This window comes from Ceratotherium simum, chromosome 10 (genome assembly GCF_057802395.1).
Source record: "Ceratotherium simum simum isolate JZ-2026a chromosome 10, ASM5780239v1, whole genome shotgun sequence".
Taxonomy (NCBI): Eukaryota; Metazoa; Chordata; class Mammalia; order Perissodactyla; family Rhinocerotidae; genus Ceratotherium; species Ceratotherium simum.
Window position 1 is genome coordinate 54149246 of NC_141909.1, and position 26207 is coordinate 54175452.

At 34.9% G+C, this 26207-nt stretch overlaps 1 protein-coding gene across 4 annotated transcripts in view; it reads left to right on the plus strand.

The window, feature by feature from the left end:
• Positions 1–26207, plus strand: part of DGKH (diacylglycerol kinase eta) — a 191485-nt gene that overhangs the window by 119134 nt on the left and 46144 nt on the right. For 3 of the 4 annotated variants that reach the window (XM_004433621.3, XM_087436021.1, XM_087436023.1), the window contains exons 13-19: positions 3020–3104; positions 9467–9552; positions 13643–13742; positions 15251–15524; positions 16562–16684; positions 20253–20378; positions 25667–25784. In XM_004433621.3, the coding sequence (XP_004433678.2) occupies positions 3020–3104; positions 9467–9552; positions 13643–13742; positions 15251–15524; positions 16562–16684; positions 20253–20378; positions 25667–25784 (912 nt within the window). The remainder of the gene's footprint in view (positions 1–3019; positions 3105–9466; positions 9553–13642; positions 13743–15250; positions 15525–16561; positions 16685–20252; positions 20379–25666; positions 25785–26207) is intronic. The other variant, XM_087436022.1, reaches the window with a different exon arrangement.

A 26207-nucleotide genomic window follows, 5' to 3' on the forward strand; every position in this document is an offset into this window, starting at 1 on the left:
TGTGAACATCATAGACTGTATTTACACAAACCTACATGGTATAGCCTACTACACACCTAGGCTAGGTGTTACTAATCTCACTGGACCACCGTTGTATATGCAGTTCATCATTGACCCAAATGTTATGTGGCTCATGACTATAGGTATTAGGAAGACAGCTTCACATGAAGGAACTGTCACTGTGTTTGTGGTATCCTTGATCACATCTGTTAACTGCTTTCTCTCTAAGTGGCCCATGTATAAAAAAGCAGTCACATTGTGTGCACCCTGAGTATTTCGGAGGAGATGTTTAGAATTTGGGTATAGGGAACAACAGGATTCAGTAAGCAGTAGATGCCCCCTTCCCCCAATACGTAGAAGACAAATGTCAAAATATCATTATAAACTTGAGCTGGCATGAATCAAAACAACTCTGATAGGATTAGCCATCTGTGGAACTCTTCCCGAAAATAACAAAATCTCATCAGGGAGCCACCAATCTAAAATGTAATTACTCGAAGATGAGCTATAACCTAGTTAATTGTAACCTTGTCTGCCATAAGGTAATGTAGTAATGGTTGATTCTTTTGCTGAGAGAATATTTTACAAGTGAGCTGGGCTGTAGAACATTTGTCTATGTTTATCCAAAACTATTCATGAGAGGGATACCCCAATAGTTTGGGTGCATAAAGTGGATTCAGTCTCCAGTCTTTAAAAGAGCCTGTAGGTGATTTCCCAGACTCTGTTACTAAACCACACAGGGTATTTTAAATGGCTTTTTGTTGCAAATTTAAATACCACTCTGTCATTGCATTGTAGGAAATGCTGCTAGGCATTTCCTCTGCCCTGGGTGTGTGCTTTTCCCTTGTGTGTTATAAAAATTAACTTCAGGTGGTTAGCAGAGAAACAGCGCCCCATGGTGAAATTCCTTGATACAGACCTGCAAAACACAAGAAGAAAAAACAAATCAAAGGGGGTTAAAAAACCTAGGACCGTTATTAGAAACATAAGAATATTTTGTTCCTGTGTTTTCCTTACTAATTTAAGAATACTGTTTGTAGAGAGTAGGTGAAAAATCACTGTTTAATATTCCAAATTATAGAAGCTTTCTTCATATATATTAATTAATTTGATTCTCAAAACAACACTGTGGGGTGGCTAAGAAAAGCATTATTATGACTGTTTGACAAAGACGAAAATTGAAGCTTGTGGAGACAGCGTAAGAAGGACTAATATTTTTTGTCTGCCTGTCACTTCTAGTTGGTTTACTTAATAAACTATCATCTCATTTAATCATCACTACACACCTAAAGATAGCTAACATTATAATCTCCATCTTACAGGTAAAAAGGCTCGGGAGGTTTTTATATTATCAGTGTCACATAGAGAATAAGTTGTGGAACTGGCATTCTAAACTAGAATCCAGACTTAGTTCCCAGGGTCTTTCTTCAACGTTGCACTCTCTCCTCTTTTAATGCATGTATGCACCAGATGGTGCACCTTACCTTCTGGCCCCCAACTCTGCTTAGCTGGTACCAATATGCAGCCTCTCCTGACTCCGTGCTGCCACTTTCTCCTGTTTCTTCAGCTCCAACCATTTTCTATCAAGGGAGGAGGTACAGCATGGAAGGTGCAAGGAACTTAAGAGATTTATTTGGGTGGATTTCTTTCCCATTTCTTTAACTGTCCTTTGACCACAGAAGTATTTCCAACTATAAGGAAGTTGACTTTCATGTTTTCAATTGTGATTTTCCCTTTTTGGATACTTACAAAGTTTAATTATTTTGTTTGTTGCTTGTAACATATCTGTTTTCTGCACTAGAATATAAGCTTCATTAGGGAAGTCTTATTCAACATTGTATTTCCAGACGCTGGAATACTGTCTGTCACTTTGAGATGTTCAATAAATATCGGTTGCATGGGGTGGATGAATGAATGAATGAATGGCTTTTTGTCCACAAATATATGTTTCTTTATAGTATATTCAAGTCACGAGTTGAATAGTAGCTATAAGTAACTATTCAGTTTATACATCCTAACATATAACCTATGTCTGTTGGGGGATTTTCTGGGAATTTGGATTTCTATGCAAAGACTTATTCTTATTAGTCTGAATGACACACTAGGTTCTGTTTAAATACTGATGCTAATCTTGGGATTTTCCTCTAGGTTCTTTCACTGGCTTCAGCTGTGATATGCTTTTCTTAAAATTCATGTGTTACAGTACTGCTTTTATTATGCTTTGTGTCGTCGTAAAATCTTTATTTCACATCCTGTTACTGACAACAATAAAGTCTCTACCCAATTGTTCTTTCCAAATTTTGAAATTATTATTTTAGATAGAAGACTGGATTTATCTGGAGTTGATTCCTTTTCTCTAACACCAAATGATTCAATGTTTGGTTTGAAATTAATATTTACAGCTGATTGAAATAAATGTGCTTCAATTAAGTATTATTTCTATTAGTACTTTCCTCTCAATCCCATGCCTTCTTTCTTAATTTAGAAGGGATATTTAGCTGATTTTCATTTCAAGTGTGTATAAGCTGACTTGGCAAGACTGGTTGTTACATGGAGAATGATTTCTTTTTCATAGATAGTATGCATTTATTTAACGTAGGATAATGTTTTAGAACTTTGGGTTGTGAACCATTAGTAATTTGTATAATCTAGTCAGTAAATTGCAGTGAGCATTATTTAAAAAGTGAAATAGAAAAGAATAGAAAAGTCAGAATGCGTTGCACCTAGTGAAGAAGGGAAGTGGTGTTGCATACATACATTTCTTACTGTGGGTCGTGGCCTTAAAAAGTTTAGAGGTTGCTAACCAGAGAAATGGTAAGATATGGAAATCATAAATTATGAATTGAACATTTTATGAGATTACCAGAATTCCATCTCTTTCCCCATTTTTGGTTGTTTTAGATATAATAAATCATCATAGTTCATGAATATATGTGCATATGTATGTATATGAGGTGAGAACAAAGTCAGTTTATTAAATTTTTAAGGAATTTTAGACCAAAGATTTTTCTCCCTTCAGGTGGAGTATAATGACCTACGAACTCAAATTGCCACCAAAGGCTTCTCTACTTCCAGAACCTGCGGAAGCATCTGAAGAATTTTATGTAAGACTTTAACCCTTTACCTGTTTATCATTTGAAAATGGGGGTGAATATCTTGAACAAATAAGAAAACTTACAAGAATCGGTAGCCTATTTACTTAATTTTGTGTCTTATTATTTGGGGTATGGTCTCACTGACTTCTAGTCCTCTTCCAGCGGAAAGAAGCCTTCCAATCTAGGTTAGAGTCCTCCCACCCACACTGGGGAGTGTGAACTTAGCCACATCACTTGCCTTTGTGGGCATGTTACTTCATCCTCAGAGTGAGGCTACAATGTTGTGAGGGATAAATGAGGTAATGGATGAGTGGAAAGCACCAGACATGCAAATTCCCCTTCTCCCACCCCTGATAGTTCTTGAATATTCCACCCGCCTGCTTCCTTTTACCAACAGGGCTCCAGGGAAGGCCAGCTGATGACAGTTTCCTGTTAGCTTTTACTCATCTTCTGCTTCATCCATGAGCACCTGTTAGGGGTTAGACCCACTCCCTTAAACAATCTCCAAACACACCAGTACTCATGGCCAGAATATTATATACTTTCTCTCTTCTTGCTCTGTTGAGGATGCATCACAACAGATCTGCGGGTTAAGCTGCTGATCAAGATAAAACTAAGGAAGAAAGACAGCTCACTTCATTCCATCGCTGCTTCAGACCGTTAATAACTACAGTTTTTAGACGTTTTTAAAGATTCAGTATTCTGATTAAACCTCAAAGCACTGGAGATTTAAAACAGAGCCTAATTTTCAAAGGATTATTCTGACTCCTTAAGCCCATTTGATCCATGACAGCTTATTTTTCCCTCTAGGAAAATTCATTTGTTTATTTTACAATTGAAGTTTTTGTTTTGTCATTAAGAAAACTATGATGTCAAAACTAAAGAAAGGAATAATAACTAGAAACATGGGGCCGTTCCTTAAAGAAGCTAATTGTATCTTCAAAAGCTTTTCCTGATATAAAAGTAGCAAAAATATTTGGAAAATACAAAAATATATGAAAAAGAAAATAAAAACCCCATTTATAGTAACTTACCTTCATGGGCCTATGAAAAATTAATATATTTGCTACTTTATTTCCAGCAGCATTTTTATTTATGATATTTTATTCACTATAAACAAAATACTTGTTTTACAGAAACCAATCTTTTTTCTTAGTAGTATTTTTGTAAATGTTATTAATTCTCTTTCCAAGAAGACAAAAGGGGGAATTCTTTTGCTCTATTTACTTCAGAGATGTCCGTTTCCTAGCATATACATTAAAGATAGACAATTTACTTTTATCACATTTATAGTCACTAAATATGAGGTACAATTGTAACTACATGAAAGGAACTTATTTTTTTTAGCACAAAAGGTTTTTGAATGAAACTTCATTTATTTTGATTTCTTATTAAAACTTATTTTCTTAACAAAGGGATAGCGTGCCTTAAGATTACAGGTTAAATGGATGATGCATCATTCTGATCAGTCACCATGTGTGACTTGTTTGCCTTGAAAACTACAGTAAAAGTATGCTACAACTTCCTTCTTAGGCTCAACCTAATTTTCCAGCTTATATTTTTTTAAGTAAAGTATTCATTTTGGATTCCCTTATGCACGATTGTGAAATTATTATTATTGTTTTTTCAGTTTTCCTTAAAAGGACACAAAATGTGATTGATCTTTCTAATTATTAACTATTAGCATTCTGCTGTCATTGTAGAATTATAGAGCTTAAGGAATTGTGACAGTTTCTTGATCAATTCCCTATATCTGTAATTAAGTAATTCTGTTTGCTCATATATATTTTTTTGCTGTGAAAATAGTGATTCCATGATTTCCTCCAGTGACAATGATTCTATTGTTTAATAGTCAATATTAGAAAATTTCTTGTTTACAATTAGTATAAAATCCCCATGCCATTATATTCTCCTCTCCTCTAGGCCTTTGTGAATGAATGTGTATCCCTCCGTTGGCATCATGCTTGGGTCACTCCCGTTCCTACCTCAGGTCTCAGCTTGGGTATCACTTGCTCCAGGCAGCCATCTCATCTCCCAAGTCCTAGTACGGTGTCCTTCCGTAGTAGTTCCATAGCTCTCTTTACCTTCCATTATCTTGGTACTATCATACTGTAAAGATCAGGCAGTGTGTATTATTCATTCACCATTATGTTGTCCTCTGGCACTATGGCACAAGGCAGACAGTTAATAAAAAATTCTTATTGTTAATTTTTGATCTAAATACCAAACTCTTTGTAACAGTGGGCATCTTAGCATCAAAGCCCTCTTGCCTTGTCTGTTGCTTGGAAGCCAGATTCCTCCTGCTTTTCAGTTGAATTATAAGCTTTTTGATGCAAGGGTCATATTTCTCTTCTGTATCATACCCCAATCATACTAATCTAGTAAATCAACAGATGCTTCTTTATTAATGCTAAGATAATCAGAGAGGATGTGAGCTGCTGCACCCCAATCAACTCCCTGAAAACACAGAAGAGAATGGCCTCAAATCTCCAGAAACAAAATTTTTCCTACTAGTGTATTTTTAAATTTACTCTTATAGAATAATAAAATCTCTCTCCTTTCAATTCCGTCTGTTTTCTAGTTGCTTGGTAATAGCACGCTAAGAAGTTGAAGCTTTATTCTTTCATTCATTTAACAATATTAAGTGCTTATCAGTACCTGGGACTGAAAATAGAAGACTTACCCTCTAGATTTAGGCCGCTTAGAGTAGTGGTTTCCAAGCTCTGTGCCACGGCGCCTCAGGGCACCAGTGAGCTCAGAGGGCTACCATGGGATATTTTTAAATTTCAAAGAAAACATGGTAATACCCAACATCTATTGAACACCGCACAAACTACTAGCTTCAGATAGTTTGCAGTTTAAACATTAGGTTGCACTACCTTCCTTTTAATGACATCCTATCTTTGTGAAGCTGGGTTTTCAGCAGCTGCTGTGATAAAAAGCAAACACCATGCAAAAATCAGTGTGGCATAGGAAATGAGGGTGTCATTGTCCAATCTGACTCCCAGTTTTGAGATGTATACGGTGCCCACAGGCTCACAACTGGTTATTTAAGAATGAAATAAGATATTTTTTCTTTTAATTTATATTATTTCTTCAAATGGTTATTAAGTTGTTAGGACATAAATACTTATTAAGTTGTTTGGACTTAACTACTGTTAGGTATTTCTTTTGGCCTAGGGGCACTGTGATGAAACTATTAAGACAGTAAGGATGCCATGAGCCCAGAAAGTTTGGGAATCTCTGGCCTAGTGGGAAGGACAGATAAGGAAATGAGCAGCAATGTTAAAGGTATTTACAGGGTGTAGTTGTTGCACAGAAGAGAGAATTCTCAGCCTGGCAAGTTCAGTGAAGTCTTCACAGAGGATGTTGTTCCCAAACTGGATTTTCAGCACAAGAAAGAGAAGTAGGAATTAGCCAGTTGAAAAAGAGCATTACATAGAGCTTGATAATAAGGACCTTGGTACATTTGGGGTACTACAGGTAATTCCGTAGAGTTAGAGCATGTCGTGCAAGGGAAGAGCCTCAAAAGACATGACAGAGGGGAGGAAAGGAGGGCTCGGATCATGAAGAGTCTTGGAATTATGGAAAGTCTTGTGTGTTAGCTGAAGAGTTTTGACATTTTCTGGAAAGTAGGAGGGATCTACTCAGTCATGTTGAGCAGGGATGTGGCACGATCAGATTAGTGTTTTAGGAAAAAATCAGTTTGTGAAGTGGAGAATCATTTGAAATGGGGCAGGAGAGACATAGGAAGCCCAACTAGGGGGCTGTTACGGTGATACACTTGAGAAATGACAAAATTTATATTTGACAAATACAGCTAAGGAAAAACCAAGACTTGCTTGAGGGAGGCAGTGTGGCGGGAAAGCCCCAGAGTCCTCAGACCTGGCCCTCTAACTTGTCCGCTCCTTGTTAGCTGTGGGTCTTAGACAAATCACTCAACTCACCTGAGCCCCTGGTTCTTTGGCTGTAAAACAGGATAATTAATGGGTTAAATATATCCATAGTACTTAATCACAGTGTCTGGTACACAATAAAAAATGTTAACTATTATAATTACCTTACCTTCCTGACTCTGCTAAGTGACTACATGATAAGTTAATAAATGACATCAATAATTTTATCCTTGGGCATAGAGGTTATTTCATTTTCCTCTGGAAGAGGTTGTATTCTTTGCCTTTGGTTATTTTTAATGGACAAAAACTTGGATTTTGAAGTGTAAATTCAAATGGAATTAAAGATAGTTTAAAATATTTTCCTCTATTTTCTTAGGCTTTATGACAGTTTACCCTGTAGGGAAAAGAAATAAAGCGAATCTTTTTGAAAAATATTTCCTTTCTTCACTTTTTTAAAAGATGTATTTTCATTTTTCTGATCTTAACTGTAAAGATGCAGTTTTTAATGTTTAGACCAGGACATCAATAAAGTGGACTTTGTGAGTCAATACAATATTGTGTGAAACTTCGAGGTTCCTCCCCACCTCTCCTTTCTTTCATGTAAAATTTCTTTTCCATATGTGGTCTGCCTTTGAAGGAAGGAAGATAGAATTTTAGAGGAGTAACATACTGATTAGCCAACGGTGGAACTGGATGTAAATCAGGAATGAGATCCCTTTGGGAGGAGGCTAGTCAGGAAGTCTTTACTGGGGGGTGGGGAGGGAGTGTAACTGAATCCTCATTTAAGTCTGGATAAACCAGTGCTGATTGGTAAAAAGCAATGAAAGGATATCTGAGCCAGGCAGAAGAACATAGGAGGCCAGCTTGAATAGAGCAGATGGTTTTGTGTGACATGGAATATATTTGAGGCAAACATTTGCTGGAAAGCTTTGACTGTGAGGCTGTTTAAATATTGTGCACATTTTTACATATTAGGAAGATGTGTTCTTTCAACAGAATGTTAAATTTTGAGTCAAATAGAAAAAGGGATATAGGACTCCTTTAGCATTTTATTTCATTATTTGAGAGAAATATTTATTTACCTGATTGTATGATGTGCATTTAGCATTTAAAAAACTTCTTTTTAAACTACACATACAGAAATTGTACATGTTAGAAATGTACAGCTTGGTAAGTTTCTGCAAACTAAATGAACCCACGTAATCAACACCCAGGTCACAAGGCAGCATTCCTAGTACCCCACAAGCCCTCCTCAGGCCCCATTTCATTCATCATCTCCCACCTCCCACCCTAATAATCACTATCCTGATTTCTAACAGCATAGATTAGTTCTGTCGGTTTTTGTACTTTATAAAATAGAATCATTTTGTATGTACTCTTTTTGTTTCTGAATTCTTTCACTCAACATTATATTTGTGAGATTCATCTATATTGTGGCATAGTTGTAAAGCATGCATTCTCATTGCCCTATAGTATTCCATTGCACAAATATACTAAAATTGTTATCTATCCTACTATTGAATGAATGTTGCTGTGAATCCTAGTACATGTCTTTTGGTGAATGCACATCTACATTTCTTCTGGGCATATATGTGAAAGTTGAATTGCTGCGTCCTATGGTAGGTGTTAGGCTTATGTTCTGCTTTAATAGATACTACCCAACAGTTTTCTAGGGTGTTTATGTCAACTTGCTCTCCCATCAAGCAGTGTGTGAGAGTTCTGTTGTTCCACAACTTTGCCAATACTTGGCATTTTCCAGTTATTATTGTTGCTTTCATTTTAACTATTCTGTCAGGTATGTAGTGGTGTTGCATTGTGGGTTTAGTTTGCATTTGCCTAATGAGGTGGAATACCTTTTCATCTGCTTATGAGCCATTTGATATCTTCCTCTTTTAAACTTCTAGTCGTTTGCCCATTTTTTTATTAGGTCATTTGACTTTTTTTGTACTGACTTGTAGGAGTTTTTTATATATTCAGCTATATGACATTTAAAAATTCTTCTAAAATTTTCTTTATGGCTTGTTCTAAAAATATAAATTAAAGAATTCCAGAAACTAAAAGTTTTGCACAGGGCCGGCCCTGTGGCTTAGCGGTTAAGTGCGCGTGCTCCACTGCTGGCGGCCTGGGTTCGGATCCCGGGCACGCACCGAGGCACCGCTTCTCCGGCCATGCTGAGGCAGCGTCCCACATACAGCAACTAGAAGGATGTGCAACTATGACATACAACTATCTACTGGGGCTTTGGGGGAAAAAAATAAATAAAATTAAAAAAATAAATAAATAAAAAAATAAAATAAAAGTTTTGCACAGAAAGGAAATATTTATCTATTTTGTATAATGACTCTTTTATATATTTCATGATAGCCATTGCCCTGTGTCACATGTGTCATGAATGGTCTCGTTTTTGCAGCAGTAATAACTGAGTTGTATAAATGCCAGCAACAATAATACAGTGTAGGTTTTTTCTTTTTTCAGATGACAATTTATGAAGACTCAGTTGCAACTCATCTTACTAAAATCCTCAATTCTGATGAACATGCAGTGGTCATATCATCTGCCAAGTGAGTTATGGAGTTGAAGTCACAAAATAGTTATATGGTGAAAATGAAAGGAAATCTGGTTCCTACCATTTATGTCATTTCTTTGTGACTTTTTCCCCAAAAATATTTGTGAAGTAGCTTACAGAATTAGATATACTAAATTTCTATTGATTTTTTAAAAATCACTGTAGCATCTTATTTGCAGTGGAGTATATTTAAAGGGCATTTTTTTTTATTGATGTTTTAATAGTTTTAACATTGTGAAATTTTGGGTTGTACATTTTTGTTTGTCCATCACCATATATATGATTCCCTTCACCCCTTGTGCCCACCCCGCACCCCCATTGCCCCTGGTAACCACAATACAGTTTTCTCTGTCCATGTGTTGGTTTATATTCCACATATGAGTGAGATCATACAGTGTTTGTCTTTCTCCTTCTGGCTAACTTCACTCAACATAATACCCTCCAGGCCCATCCATGTTGTTGCAAATGGGATGATTTTGTCTTTTTTTATGGCTGAGTAGTATTGCATTGTATATATATACCACATTTTCTTGATCAGTCGAGGGACACTTAGGTTGCTTCCACTTCTTGGCTATGGTGAATGATGCTGCAGTGAACATAGGGGTGCATAAGCCTCTTTGGATTGTTGATTTCAAGTTCGTTGGATAGATTCCCAGTAGTGGGATGGCTGGATCATAGGGCATCTCTATTTTTAATTCTTTGAGGAATCTCCATACCATTTTCCATAGATGCTGCACCAGTTTGCATTCCCACCAGCTGTGTATGAGGGTTCCTGTTTCTCCACATCCTCTCCAACATTTGTTGTTTTTTGTCTTGGTGATTATAGCCATTCTAACGGGCGTGAGGTGATATCTTAGTGTTGTTTTGATTTGCATTTCTAAAGGGCATTTTTTGATGCTTAATTCGTAATATTTTTGTCAAAAAGATGCAATAAGTGTTTTTAATAAGAAGTTAATCTAAGTTCCTATATAAAGAAGTATTTATGATTAATTATAATATGGAAAATATATTTCATTATAATTCACTGTTTCCATAAACACTACTGTTTAGGAACTGTTTACATTGAGAAAGGGAAAGTAATAATGAGGTTTTTCAAAATGACATTTCTCATTTTATGTTTAAATTGCATAATTATATTTTAATTCAAAGTTATCAGATTTTAGTTAAGTTGATTCTGTGCATGGAGCCAAAGCTACTTGATTTTATCATCCCAAATGTTGCCTGGCTGGAATTTAGAATGCAGTTTTGAAGCATCCTATACTGATGTCGTGAGAACTGGAATGTGAGGTAGAGGAAGGAGTGAAACCAACTGAAATTTTCAACTGATAAGCAAAAGTAAAAGAATGCTTTAGGATTCTGGCTTAGCAAGGAAATATTACTATTATGTGAAAAGAGAGGAAAAAAAGAAGGGGAAGAAGGAAAGAAAGGGAGGGAATGGGGAAGAGACGGAGGAAAAATGCATAAAGTATTACATACTTAATTTGCAAGGAAGTCAAGGAAAGACAGGATTAATCATTACAAACAGATTTCCTTATGACAAAAGTACAAATGTAGTGACAATTGCTTTTGATGCCATAACCCCTAGGCATAGGAAACAAGACTGAGCAATAGGAAAAGAGTTGAACATCTTAAGGTAAGGGTAGTATACTGGTTACCCAGGCAGAAGTGGGCTACAGACACTCTTTGATGGACAGTGATGTACAAAATGTACAAATTTCCACTTTGTCCCAGGCCTCAGCATTCCCTATTATCTTTCTCATCTCAGGCCAAATTCATATACCAAAGTTACTTCATTAGGTACTTCCTAAGTTACTTCTACAAGGAAGACATTTGCTTTTGCTGACCCTGCCCTATGAATCAAATGCTTCTTTATGGGACATTTTAGAGGACATTGCTAGAAAAGATGGAAAGTTGAAATGGAACCTTTTTTAAGGTATAACAAGTTATAAAAGAATTATTCTTTAATAAAGTTAAGTAAATATTTTATCTGGCTACCTTTCATGGTTTAGATGTTAGCAAAGCCTTAATCTTGGCCTTTGTATGTTTGATGTGTTTCATTACTGCCTCCTATACATTTTGTATATGTATATTTTTTATTTTTTAATTGAGATATAATTGACTTATAACATTGTCTTTTTCCAAATAAAATCTTATACAAAATCCCAATATTAAAAAAATTAAAATTCTATTTTGTTGGCATTAATAAATTGGATAGGATTAAATTATTAGTCACTTATGAGAAAAATTAAGCAGTAAGGTTATAGATGACAGTGATCGTGTTAAAATAGCATACCGTTTTTATTTAATTGAAGACTGTGTACTTACAACCGTGTAATCAAAATAAAATGCAGAAATAACTGGAAACTACATCGAATATAGTCCAAGATTTAGACAAAAAATAGTGAATTCTAAAGTAAAAGCTAACCTTATTTGTCTCAAATATCTCTAATGGTTATTTGAGCATTTAACAAATTATATCCTATATTTCTAAATGAAATTTCAATCAGCATTTGTGGAATTCTTGAAGTATTTCTGCAGAACAGCTTGGAAACCACTGGAGTAAGTCACAGTGTTGCACTAAGCAGGAGTAAATCTGGGTCCTAGCTGAGACAGCCATTCGCTGCCTTTGTGACCTACGTCTGTTTTATCAAGTGTAAGAATGGAAAGAATGCCTGTCTTTGCTCCCTCATGGAACTGTTAGGAGAACTAAGTTGAGCAATAAAATAAATATAAACCTTATAAACTACAGAGTGCTATATTAAATCATGGTATCACCACCTCATGTTTCCCCAATTACATTTCAGATGTTTTCTTTGACCTTGGCCTGCCTCCTTGTCTAGGCTCTGCTCTTAGCCTGAGCTGTGGATTTCTCCCCACTAGCTCAGTTGCCTTTAAGCAGATTCCATTCCAACCCTGGTCCCCTCTTGTCCCTCATCTGTGCTCCCAGCCCTGCCCAGCTGCCCTGCCTTTACAACCCCAGATTGAAATTCTGGGGGATTTTCCATAAAGAGGTTGAAGAGGAAAAAGAGAGGAGAACATGTAATAACTTTGTACTAGTAATACAATGTATTTTTAAGTTAATTTGAGCTTAGTCTAAATGTTAGTTCTTCAGAGAAGTTATTTCTACTTTATCTAAAATATACTTCTTGCCTTGCTTATCTCTGGCTCCCTGCTTATTTCTCTAACAGGACTTTACCTTGCTATGAGCTTATGTATTTATTTGTTCACTGTCTGCTGCCCTAGAATGTAACCTCCATGAGACAGAGATGCTGTCTGCCTCAGGTAGTAGGCAATAATAAATATTTATTGAATGAATGGATGAATTAATATTGGATTTCTTCTTTGTTTATTTTTCTCATCATCCAACTCTATCATCCAAATCTTTGTCAGTGGACGTTGGGAATTCCTTCCAGGTTAATCTGAAGTAAATTTAGAAATTTTTACTCATACCCGGAATAACCTTTGATCTGACTCTTTTTTTTTTATTATTGAAGTATAATTAACATACAATATCCTGTTAGTTTCATGTGTATCATCATAGTGATTCAATATTTGTATACATAGTCATTTCTCAAAGGGAGATATACAAATGACCAATTAGAACATGAAGAGATGCTCAACATTTTTAGTCATCAGAGAAATGCAAATCAAAACCACACTTAGACAGCACTTCACCTCCACTACGAAGGCCAGAATCAAAAACCAGATCACAACAAATGATGATGATATGGAGAACTCTCATACACTGCTGGTGGGAATGTAAAATGCTGCAGCTGCTTCAGAAAACAGTGAAGCAGTTCCTCAAACTATTAAACACAGAATTACCACAGAACTCAGCAGTTCCACTCCTAGGTATAAAATTACTTTAAATTATGTGAAGCAAGCTTATTCATATATCCATTTATCACTTAGAATGTCTTGAACTTATCTAGCACGTGGTACACAGCAGATAAAACTATGGGTTTATATAACAAATGATCTCAATATATTGACTATTTGCCTAATTGTGCTTATTTTTAATATGTTTCTAAATCAAAGCAAATCAGCCTGAGTTTACTGGATTGCACCATTTCTTTTCCTCAAAGGATACTATGTGAAACTGTAAAGGACTTCGTTGCCAAAGTAGAGAAGGCACATGAAAAAACGTTGGAAAATGCTGTGGTAGCCGATGCCGTGGCCAATAAAGTAAGGACACAATCAGGGCATGAAAGTTTGTTACTGACAGTGTTAACATTGAACTGTGTTTTACAGCTAAACTGATTAAGTGGTTTTCCTGACAAAACATTGTAAATCGAGAGGAAAAATTACTTTGAATCAGAGATGAGGGTTTTAAAACATTCTATTTTATGGTTACCTTTAAGATATAGGAAAACTGCGTGGCTGAAGACTGACCAGCAAACTGAATTTTATAAAAATAACTCAACTCCCCTTTCCCACTGATTGACATCTCAAAGAGAAATGCACAATAGTCGGGTCAAAGGGGGAGAATGCTGGGTAGCTGGTGTTCCAGTGGGGAGAGGAATGGCTTTCCATTTTCAGGCAAACTTTGGCCAGTCTAGTTCCCTCCCAGCATGGTTCCTCAGATTCCCTAGACATTACGGCCCTCTCTCCCTTTCAGGGTTCTGTTTCTTGCATTGCCCTTTTCTTCATAGATTTTTTTTTCCTACATGAGCTTTCTGAGGCTAAAATAAGAACAGTTTACTGATCCTTAAAAGCTACTGTCTTTGCTTTCATATACTCAGGACAGGGCATTCTTACAAAAGGCTGGGCTATCTTGGGCTTGCAAAGGAATGATCTCCTCCAGATTCACGCTGTAGATGGTGGTTTAATTGAGTGGAAGGAGAGAAAATAGAACTAAGCAAACGTTTGAAGTTTTCAGTTCTTTCTCTTGTTTTTCTACTCTGTGGAGAGCTTCAGAAAGCAGAAACCCGCTCTAACTATTTCTGCTGTAACTTTGTCTTGGCATGTCATCAAAGAGAAATACATGCAGGAGGAAAGGGCTGGAAATTGTGTGGAGATAAAAGGTACATTAGGCAGTAGCATCAACAGCTTCAGTCCTTAGTGTTCCTTTACCCTTGGTAATTGGAGAAAAGCAGAAAGACACAGTGCCGAGTGCTTGCTTTTGTTTCTGTACCTTTCTTCCTTTTTTTCTTTATCCTTGTGCGTTTTCCTTTTTGCTCTTTCTTTGAGCCAATAATCCCTTAGACACTGTTCAGTCCTTTACAAACCAAGGCTTTGAAGGCAAGCTACCAAGAATGCAGTTTATGATGCTCAAAATGGTGCCATGAGTTGATTACTTAAAAAAAAAAAATTTATGCAATGTTTTGTATAATGTATAGCAAATTTTATATAATGTATAAATTTCTTGTGTAATGTATCACTTTACAGTAAAATGTTTGTTGTTTTCTTTTAAGGAAAAATAGCTATATAAAGATTGTAAAGATTTTTACCCGTGAAATGGAGTCTGAATGGTTCTAGAAGTGTAAATCAATAAATTTACATAATAATTGTGCTATTTTTTAAAATTATAAATTGTTTAGTTCATAAGCTGTCTAAAGTATAATTTATAATAGCCATTTAATGGTAAACATCAATATAGGTATCTTTCCTCTAAAATCAGAAACTATTAATTTAAATTATCATTTTCCATCTCCACTAAATGGAGATTCATCACTGTATTTTTGTTTTCTTAGTGTTCAGTCCTAAATGAGAAACTTGAACAGCTGCTCCAGGCTTTGCACACAGATTCGCAGGCTGCTCCCGTTCTCCCAGGCGTCAGCCCTCTCATCGTAGAAGAAGATACTGTGGAATCTTCCAGTGAAGAATCCTTGTGTGAAAGCAAGGAACAACTTTTGGATGACACTACAAAACCTTCCTCACGAAAAGTTGTCAAACCAAAGGAAATAATGTTGCGGGCGAACAGTTTAAAGAAAGCAGTGAGGCAAGTCATTGAAGAAGCCGGAAAAGGTACACATTAACAAAATTAGCTTTTGAAGAAGTGAACAGTGCTCCTGTTGCAAGCACAATGGAATTTTTGTATTGGTCAGGCTGGACACACTTAAAAAATTTTTTTAAGATAAGATAGAAGATAAAGCCATTAGAATGAAGTTTGTACTTAGTACTATTTATTGTTTTAGTAGTAAGGATCAGCATATTAATGATACATAAAATAAAATCTCAGAGATAAAGTACACTGAAAACATTGAAATAAAATTGGAAAATAAGTAATATTTCTAAAATTCTAAATATTTTTTACTTAATTGGAATCTGTTGAATTCTTACAGAAAATCAAACCTGTAAACTACTTGGAAAATATTTCCTTAACATTTATTTCCTAAATGTTTATGTTGCTTTTTTAAGAGTTTATAAAAGTTCCACTTATATTTTTATTTTTGTATTAGTATAATAAATATACTTCTCTTAGAATTTTAGTAGTAGACTAAAAGTTAACTTTAATATAAATAACAATCAAAAACCCTTTACAGGTCGTAACTTGTAATTAGACTTGTATATTATTCTCTAAAATTCTCATATTTTATTATTTTCTTCTGATAAAAACATAATTTTGTGTGTGTGTGTGAGGAAGGTTAGCCCTGCCAATCCCCTCTTTTTGCTGAGGAAGATTGGCCCTGGGCTAACATTCGTGCCTGTCTTCCTCTACTTTATATGGGACGCCGCCACAGCATGGCTCTACAAGCAGTGCATTGGTCCACGCCTGGGATCCAAATCTGCGAACCCAGGGCCGCCAAAGCGGAGCATGCGAATTTAACCGCTACGCCACTGTGCCTGCCCCAAAAACATAATTTTGACAATTGTAAATATTTAGTTTTATAATCTCTAGTTCTTACAGACATCACCGCCATGTTTGTTGCCAATTAGTGTTTATTTGTGAATATGGAATTTCTTTTGGATTGTGTTTCAATTTTCCTTTCCTAAGCATTTATTAATATTTATGGATTTTATTTTTACTTGTCCAAACATGTTTCTCTTCTTACTACTTAAAGTTATGGATGACCAGACAGTTCACCCCTGTGAACCAGTTAATCAGTCATTTGATTACGATAGTACAGAAACGGATGAATCTAAAGAAGAATCTAAAGATGATGGTGCAAAAGAGTCATTAACTGGTAAGAAAAGTATGATAAAATTATTTTGGAATTAAATAAAATGTAATTCTGTTTTAGTTTTCGAAAGGCTTATCAGTTTGAAATAAACTATTTGTATTTTTAAGAAGGCTTTTCAGAAGTTAAGGCTTAGATATTCATGAATACTAAAATAATAAAGGTAACATTATTTAGACTATTGTCAGTCTCACATTCCTTTTTTATCATATATTCTGGAGATCATCATCATAAACTTAGGATTATGGGACCAAACCTGGCTACATATCTTAATTTTCCTGAAGAAAGAGGGAAGAAGCACCTAAATTAGCAGATTTTAACCTGTTTTAGCCCACAGATTCCTTTGAGGACTATATGAGAGCTGCAGGCCCCACATGCATAAAATTTGGCATTAATTTAGCAGTCCATTGAGTTCTATTGATCAGCCTAGACGGTTGATAATTCTTATCTCTAAATTAAGCTTTAAAATCATAGGACATCTAGTTACAACTCTATCTCCTCTGAAATTATTTTTGCCAGGAAATTAGTATGTAGTTGCTTGAAGAATATTAACTATTTCTCTACCTTTCAGGTTTTAATTGAGCATGAATTTATACTTTTAATATTTCATATTGTATAAGGGAAAATTATTAATTTACTAGAATAAATCAAAGCAGATATTAAAATATTAATGAAGATGAGAAGATAATATGAAAATAATTACATAGTACTAATGAAAAGTCAATACTGTTATATTAGAACTGTTTGCAATCACTAAATTTTTGCTTTTACTTTCATTACATATAAACTTGGGCAGAGTACTTAAGTTCTCTGTGGTTTCCTCATTTGTAAAATGGGCATAATAATGTACCTACTTGTTGTGAAGGTTAAATAAGTTAGTATACGTAAAGTGCCTAGAACAGTGTCTGGTACCTAGTGCTGTAAAGGAGTGTTTGCTGTTATTATTATGATCATTATTATTGCTCCTACCACTGCTGCTGCTGCTGCTACTAATTACATTAACTTTGAAAGAATAGTCCTTAATTATATTTAAAACTCTTAGAAACTTTGAAATTAGACCGTATGGACCTCACATGTCTGGCATATAACCAATGCATGCGTATTCTACAACCTTAGCCCTTTTAGACTTTATATGTACCTGTTCCAGTACACAGCCCAGTTCTATAACCCTATACCTTTTAGACCTTAAATGTCCCTGTTGCAACATATAATCCAATGCAGGCATATTTTATAACCCTCTTGACAGGTGGACATTGCGCCTTTGGACCATTCACTTTCAATACATCACACTGTTATGGTCAGCTCATTTCTAACAATTAGGTTAGAAAATTTTTCTTTTTATTGAGCTTTATATTTTCTTACTTAAATTTATTCGTATGATTACAGTTATTATTAATAAAGTTTTATATATGATAATGTTGACAGAAAAAACTACTAGCATATGTGTAGTGCTTTATGGTTAGTTTAAAAGCAATTTCACACACATTATTTCACAGTATTAAAGATGATTCTGCCTTGTGGCAACTCTTAAATGATACTGAAAACAGCTCTCATGGCATCTATCCTCTTCCCGTACTTTATATCTTCTTTTCCATGTTATCTCTCCTAAATTCCTCTACCAATGTTTAACTTGATGATTTCAAACTTTTTGTTTTCTGGTTGCACCCATTTGGTCAATATGATGCCCCGTTTTGAACAAAATTCTCCAGATATTTCTGTAGTGTAATAGCACACTGATACACATACACTACTCATTCTGCACATTTCTGATGTGATAAAGACTACCTGAGATTTCTTTTTTGGCTTGAAATATTATATAGTAGTACTGGTCTCCTCCTCCTGTTTTTCTGCAAGTGATTTTTTTAACCTAATTATAGTAGTTTACAATCATCCCTTTGAACTTTTATCTTTTTGATTTGGACCTGTCATTTCATCTTGTCAAAATCTTTTGAAGCTCGATTCTGTCATCTCAAGTTTACTTCATCTGGAATTTGATCAGCAGACCTTGTGTGTTTTCATCCATTAAAAAATGTTGACTCAAGCAGGGCTGACAATGGTGTCCTTACAGCATGTTGCTTGATAATTCCCCCGAAGATAATGAGGGGCTTTCTTTGGAGGACTGGTTTTTCAGCACTCGTTGCTAATGGTTTTCCAACCAGCTACCTTCTCACCTTACTATACTCTCATGAACTTGACACTTCCGTTGTGGTCTGCAAAGGAAACTAAAAGGTACAGATATAGGGCTATAAATATTGATATTGAAATGGACATAAATTATACAAGTCTTTAATGGTGCAGTATTTGATCTTATTTTTTGGCTAGTAATCCAATTTAGTGGGAATCAGTAGCCATAGAAGTGTTTCTGCATTATATAATCATTATTTTTTGAAGTACACTCATTGTATTATCATTAAATTATGGAATAATTCATATGTCTGAGATGTACAAATACAGTATGTTAATATGATCCATGAGATGTTATGTTTAAAAAGAACCATTAAAGATTAATTTGGTTACCTGCCATAGAACATCAGTCTTAGTCACTAGGACGCTCTCTGCTTTTTATCAGAGATGAATATCAAAAGGTTGTTTTTATTAGAAATTAGCCCCAGGGCTCTCATCTGTCAGAAAAAAGAATGGCTGTTCTGCTACTTTTCTTTTAGTGCAACTGGACTGTTTTTGAACAAAAAGAAGACAGTGTAAGATTAATATAGTTAGTTTGTAATTAGTCTTAAGGAGAGTAAAAATAATTAAGTTTTATAGTATTTTTAAATTGAGTTTGAGGATTACTGTTTTTTTAAACACCTGCCAATAGCTTCTAAATTAGTTAAAGGTACTATTTGCTTTCCATTAAATTGTCCCAGTTTAGGTACAATTAAATCTCCCTTTTTGTTGTTTATTTTGAGAGTAATTCTGTTTTTTAATAATTTTTAAAATGTATTGAGCTTTTACAAGAATATAATAGAACTGTTTTGGGCAAATCATTGTTTTGAATACATAATTGAGAAGTGCAGGAAAAGGATGCTGGTTTCGTTTTTTTTAAAAATACTATTTTTCCTTCCATTTATAGAAGAAAATGTTAACTCATGTTTTACATATTTGCTCTGGGAATTATATTAATTAAATTTGACCCTTCACCCAACATTTATGAGAAAAGGATTGCGTTAGTAGTATATATTAAAACACATATGTTCCATTTTCAAAAATCATCAGGCTTCAAAATTTCTTTTTATCTTTAAATATGGGTTGATCACATTCAACTTATGAGTATTACTGACCTTTAATTTATGGTAGATATCTATTTCCTACTGATCTCCATCAGTTTGAATTAAGAGATCAAGACATGTACCTCTTGGTCTGTGGCAGAGTCCTTCCATGTAGTAAATCTAATACTATAATTCTAATTCTAAAAAATAAAAACAAAATGGTAAGAGAACAGGTAAACACAATGTAATATTTTTAGTTCCATTGATTGATTTAAACATGTATTAAGTTATATCTTGAATTTATAGAGGCTTGTTTATGTTGATAACTTTATCATTACCTCTTTTTAATCTGGACTTTTTACCAACAGTTAAAACCACACCTCAGTCTCCAGATGGCCGGGCAAGTCGTTCCCAAACTGACTCTGGCCCTGGTCCAGCTGTGGCAGCCAGCAAAGAAAACCTCCCTGTGCTCAATACCAGAATAATCTGCCCAGGTAGTACAGATTCTGAAACATGGTGTATTTTTAAGTATTTCTGTGGAAATGTATAAGTACTCATAAAACAAGTAGACCTAACAGACATCTACAGAACACTCCACCTAACAACAACAGAATACACATTCTTCTCAAGTGCATATAGAACATTCTCCAGCATAGACTACATATTAGGCCATAAAACAATTCTCAATAAATTTAAAAGGATTGAAATCATACAGAGTATGATCTCCAACCACAATGGAATAAAATTATAAATCTATAACAGAAAGAAATTTGGAAAATGCACAAATATGTGGAAATATGTGGGTCAAAGAAAAAAATCACAAGAGAAGTTAAAAAATACTTTGATATGAATAAAAACAAAAATACACCACGCCAAGGGGCCGGCCCGGTTGCGCAAGCAGTTAGGTGTGTGCGCTCCACTGCGGCAGCCCGAGGTTCGCTGGTTCAGATCCCGGGCGCACACCAACACACCGCTTGTCGAGCCATGCTGTGGCAGCGTCCCATATAAAGTGGAGGAAGATGGGCATGGATGTTAGCCCAGGGCCAGTCTTCCTCAGCAAAAAAAAAAAAAAAAAAGAAAGAGGAGGATTGGCAGATGTTAGCTCAGGGCTGATCTTCCTCACAAAAAAAAAAGAAAAATTAAAAAAAAAAAATACACCACGCCAAAACTTATTTGATGCAGCTCAAGCAGTGTTTAGAGTGAACTTTATAGCTATAAATGCCTATGGTAAAAAAGTAGAAAGATCTCTAAAACCTAACTCTCCATCTAATAAACTGAAAGAAGAGCCAGCTAAATCCAAAGCAAGCAGTAGGAAGGAAACAATAAAGACTGGAGTGGAAATAAATGAAACAGAAAATAGAAAACAATATAGAAAGTCAACGAAATCAAAAGTTGGTTCTGTGAACAGTTTAACAAAATTGGCAAACTTTTAGCTAGACTGACCAAGGAAATAAGATTCAAATTACTGAAATCAATAAAGAGGAGACATCACTATGGACTTTACAGAAATAGAAAGGATTGTATGGGAAAACTATAAAATATTGCATGTCAACAAATTAGATAACCTAGATGAAATGGACAAACTCCTAGAAACATGCAAAGTACCAAAACTGATGCAAGAATAAATAGAAACTCCAACTAGACCTATAACAAGTAAAGAGATTGAGTTAGCAATCAAAAAACTTCCTACAAAGGAAAGCCCAGGCCCAAATTGCTTCACTGGTGAATTCTACCAAATATTTAAAGAGTTAACACCAATTTTTCACAAACTTTTCTAAAAACTACATGAGGAAGCAAGACTTTCCAACTCATTCTGTGAGGTCAGTATTACCCTGATACCAAAACTAGTCAAAGACATCTCAAGAAAACTACAGACCTATATCCTTTATGAATATCAACACAAAAATCCTCAAAAAGATACCAGCTAACTGAATCCAACAACATATAAAAAGACTTATACGCTGTGACCAAGTGAGTATTATCTCAGTAATGCAAGGTTGATTCAACATATGAAAATCAATCAATGTAATGTACATATTAATAGAATAAAGGACAAAAACAGAGTCATCTCAATAGATACAGAAAAAGCATTTAAAAAGTTCAACATCCTTTGGTGGTAAAAACACTCAACAAACTAGGAATTTCTTCAAAAAGAAAGGAACTTCTTCAACTTGATTAAAGGCATCTATGAAAAACCTACAGCTGACATCATATTTAATGGTGAAAGGCTGAAAGCTTTCTCCCTAAGATTAGGAACAAGACAAATATGTTCACTCTGGCCACTTCTATTCAGTATTGTACTAGAGAATCTGGCTTGGGCAATTAGGCAAAATAAAAAGAATTAAAGGCATCGAAATTGGAAAGGAGGAAGTATAACTATATCTCTTCACAGATTGACCTTGCATATAGATAACCCTAAGGAATACATACAGACACACAAACACACAATTAGAGCTAATAAATGAGAACAACAAGGTTGCAGGATAAAAGATCAATATAAAAAAAGTAATTGTATTTCTATACACTAGAAATAAATAATCTGAACATGAAATTAAGAAAATAATTTACAACAGCATCAAAAATAACAAAAAAAAAATAGGAATAAATTTAACCAAGAAAGTGAAAGATTTGAACATTGAAAACTACAAAACATTGCTGAAAGAAATTAAAGACCTAACTAAATGGAAAGGCATCTGTGTTCATGGATTAGAAGACTTAATATTATTAAGATGGCAGCCCTCCTCAAATTGAGCTGTAGATTCTACACAATCCCTATCAAAATCCCAGCTGCCTTTTTTGGCAGAAATTGACAAGCTGATCTTGAAGTTCACATGGAAATACAAAGGACCCAGAATAGACAAAAAAATCTTGAAAAGGAAGAAGAAAGTTGAAGGACACACACTTCCCGATTTCAAAATTTATTGCAAAGCTACAATAATCAAAACTGCATGGTACTGGCATAAGAGTAGCCATATAGGTCAATGGAATAGAATTATAAGTCCAGAAATAAACTCGTATATTTATGGTCAATTGATTTTCAACAAATGTGCTAAGACAATTATTCAATGGGGAAAGAATAGTCTTTTCAATCAGTGGTACTAGCACAACTAGATATTTACATGCAAATATTAATGCAAAGAATTAAGTTGGACCCCTACCTCACACCATATATAAAAATTAACTCATCATGGATAAGAGACTTAAAATGTAAGAGCTAACAATATAAACTATAAAAAGACAACATAGGCAAAAACATTTGTATCCTAGGGTTAGGCAGTGGTTTCTTAGATATGACACCAAAAGCACAAGCAACAAAAGAAAAAAGATATATTGGATTTCATTAAAATTAAAGGTTTTTGTGATTCATAGGGCACTCTCAAGAAAGATAACAATCCATAGGATAGGAGAAAATATTTGCAGATAATACATCTGATAAGGGACTAGTATCCAGAATATATAAAGACCTCTTAAAATTTAAGCATAAAAAAACAAATATCCTAATTTAAAAATGGGCAAAGGATCTGAGTAGACATTTTCCCAAAAATATATACAAATAACCAATAAGCACATGAAGAGATGCTCACCGTCATTAGTCATCAGGGAAATGCAAATCAAAACAACAATGAGATACCACTTCACCCTACTGGGATGGCTATGATTAAAAAGACAGATGATAACAAATATTGGCAAGAAAATGGAGAAATTGAAACTCTCATATATTGCTGGTTAAAATGTAAAATAGTACAGCCATTTTGAAGAACGTTTTAGCAGTTCCTCAAAGAGTTAAACACAGAGTTAACATATAACCCAGAAATTCCACTACTAGGTATATACTCATGAGAACTGAAAATATATGTCTATACAAAAACTTGTACACAACTGTTTATAACAACATTATTCATAATAGCTAAAAGGTAGAAACAACCCAAATATCCATCAATTGAATATTATTTATGGTATATCCATACAGTAGAATATTATTCAGCCGTTAAAAAGAATGGAGCACTCAGGGCCTGCCCGGTGGCAGAGTGGTTAAGTTTGCACGCTTCACTTCAGTGGTCCAGGGTTCGCAGGTTCGGCTCCTGGGCGCAGACCTACAGACCGTTTATCCAGCTATGCTGTGGCAGGCGTCCCACATATCAAGTAGAGGAAGATGGGCACAGATGTTAGCCCAGGGCCAATCTTCCTCAGCAAAAAGAGGAAGATTAGCAACAGATATTAGCTCAGGGCTAATCTGCCTCACCAAAAAGAAAAAAAGAAAGAATGAAGCACTGATACCTGCTACAACATGATTACCCTTGAAAACATTATGCCAAGTGAAAGAAGCTTGACACAAAAAGCCACATATTATATGATTCCCTTTATATGAAATGTCCAGACTAGTCAAATCCAGAGAGACAGAAAGTAGTTTAATGGTTTCCAGGGTCTGAGGAGAGGGAGAAATGGAAAATGACTGCTAACAGGTATGAGGTTTCTTTTGGGGATAATAAAAAAAGTTCTAAAATTAGAAGGTAGTGATCATTGCACAACTCTGTATATACAGCGAATAACTGAATTATACACTTTAAAAATGTGGATTTTATGTTATGTGAATTATATCTCAGTGGAAATATTAAAAGAGATCAATCTAGAACATGCTTGGTCTAGAGGTCATGTCTCTATTCAAACCTGGAACTGTGGGATAACCTTTCTGGGCTGAAGGCTAACCTTAAAATATTTTAGAAAATATTGTACTTTTCTGTGGAGCATCTGGAGTATGACTTTTCACCTCTCCAAACTGTACTTTCCTCAGAACAATTGTTTTGTTCATTTATTTACTTATTTAGACATAAAGGAAATTGGCATAATAAAGTATGCCATAGCATATTCAAACTATATAATTAAATGGCAGAATAAAATTCATCTTGATTATTTGATGATTAGCTAAACTTCAGTAGCTAAAATAATGAATAACATTCTTCTAAGAAGAGCACGTGTTGAGGAAAGGAATGTTTGCTAAAGAAAGGACTTTTTTCCCTAATTTTCTAGTGTTTCTAAATTGCATGAAATGTTTTTCTTCACTATTCTTTCTTTTTTGTTTGTTTAATCCCTTAGGCCCCTATTACTTTGTCTTCTCTCCAGACTAGTGCTTTATCTATAATATTGGGTTGGGTAGGTCATAAAATTCATTAGCTTCGAATACATAACTAGTCAATGGAAAGCATATTGAAATAAATTTGAAGTTTTGCCTATTTAGAGGTAAGATGGAGGTTTCATTTTTTATGTTCAATCCTGTAGTCTTCTAAAATTTATTAATACCTGCATTTAATATTTTACTACTTAATTGTTGGCACCAATACTTTTTCACCTTAGTACATCTGTTAACATTTTTAATTGAGTATTATTATCTATGCTTTGAGCATATGGAAGTGGTAACTTCATGACATTTTGCATAATTCAACCTTTGTAAATTGCTTACAGACTTAATACTTTATTTGCTATAACAAAGGAAGTAATATTTATTTGTTGAAGTTATAAAATCATTGGGATGGTAAATGTGAAACTGTCACAAAGAGACGCCTATTTACGCCCTCATCTGCTTCCTTTTTTATGACAACATATAGATCCTAAGAAGCATCAAAAACCTTGTATTTACCCATGTCATAGTTCTTAGTTTTGATTAATGGAAGGAGTTGGCACTTGGGAGCAAGTTGTTTGAGATTTGGCCCGAAAACAATGGACTGGCTCTTTCTCTGTTTTTTTCTTAACATGTGATCTTGTATATCTTTATTTTTCTGGCCAGGTTTAAGAGCAGGACTAGCTGCCTCAATTGCTGGGAGTTCTATTATCAACAAAATGTTACTGGCAAATATTGATCCTTTTGGTGCAACGCCATTTATTGACCCAGATCCAGATTCAGTGTAAGAAAATACTTATGCAAATACTTTGTTTTGGCTTTTCTTGTTTCTGTTTTATACTAATGGTGACATTTTAAATGTATTACATATTTATAAATAAATATGGTTCCATATACAAAAAGGATCATCAGAAAATTTCAGAAGTTGATAATGATGAGTATGTTGATCCATTTGAAATACAGTGGTTTTCATGATCTCTGGCTGAGGTAGGTCCCTTCCAGCCTATGGTCTCTGATAATAACCGTGTGGTGAAGTGAGGCACAGCTCTACTCACTTTTCCCTGGAATATTTTATTCATTGATGCCTTCATATCCATATTTTTGCTATTCCCTTTACCTCCTTTCTTCTCAGTTTTGCCAAATCTGTCATCTTTCCACATCCAGCTTCTGGGTTTGCTTATTTCGGGAAACTTCTGGCCCACATTGA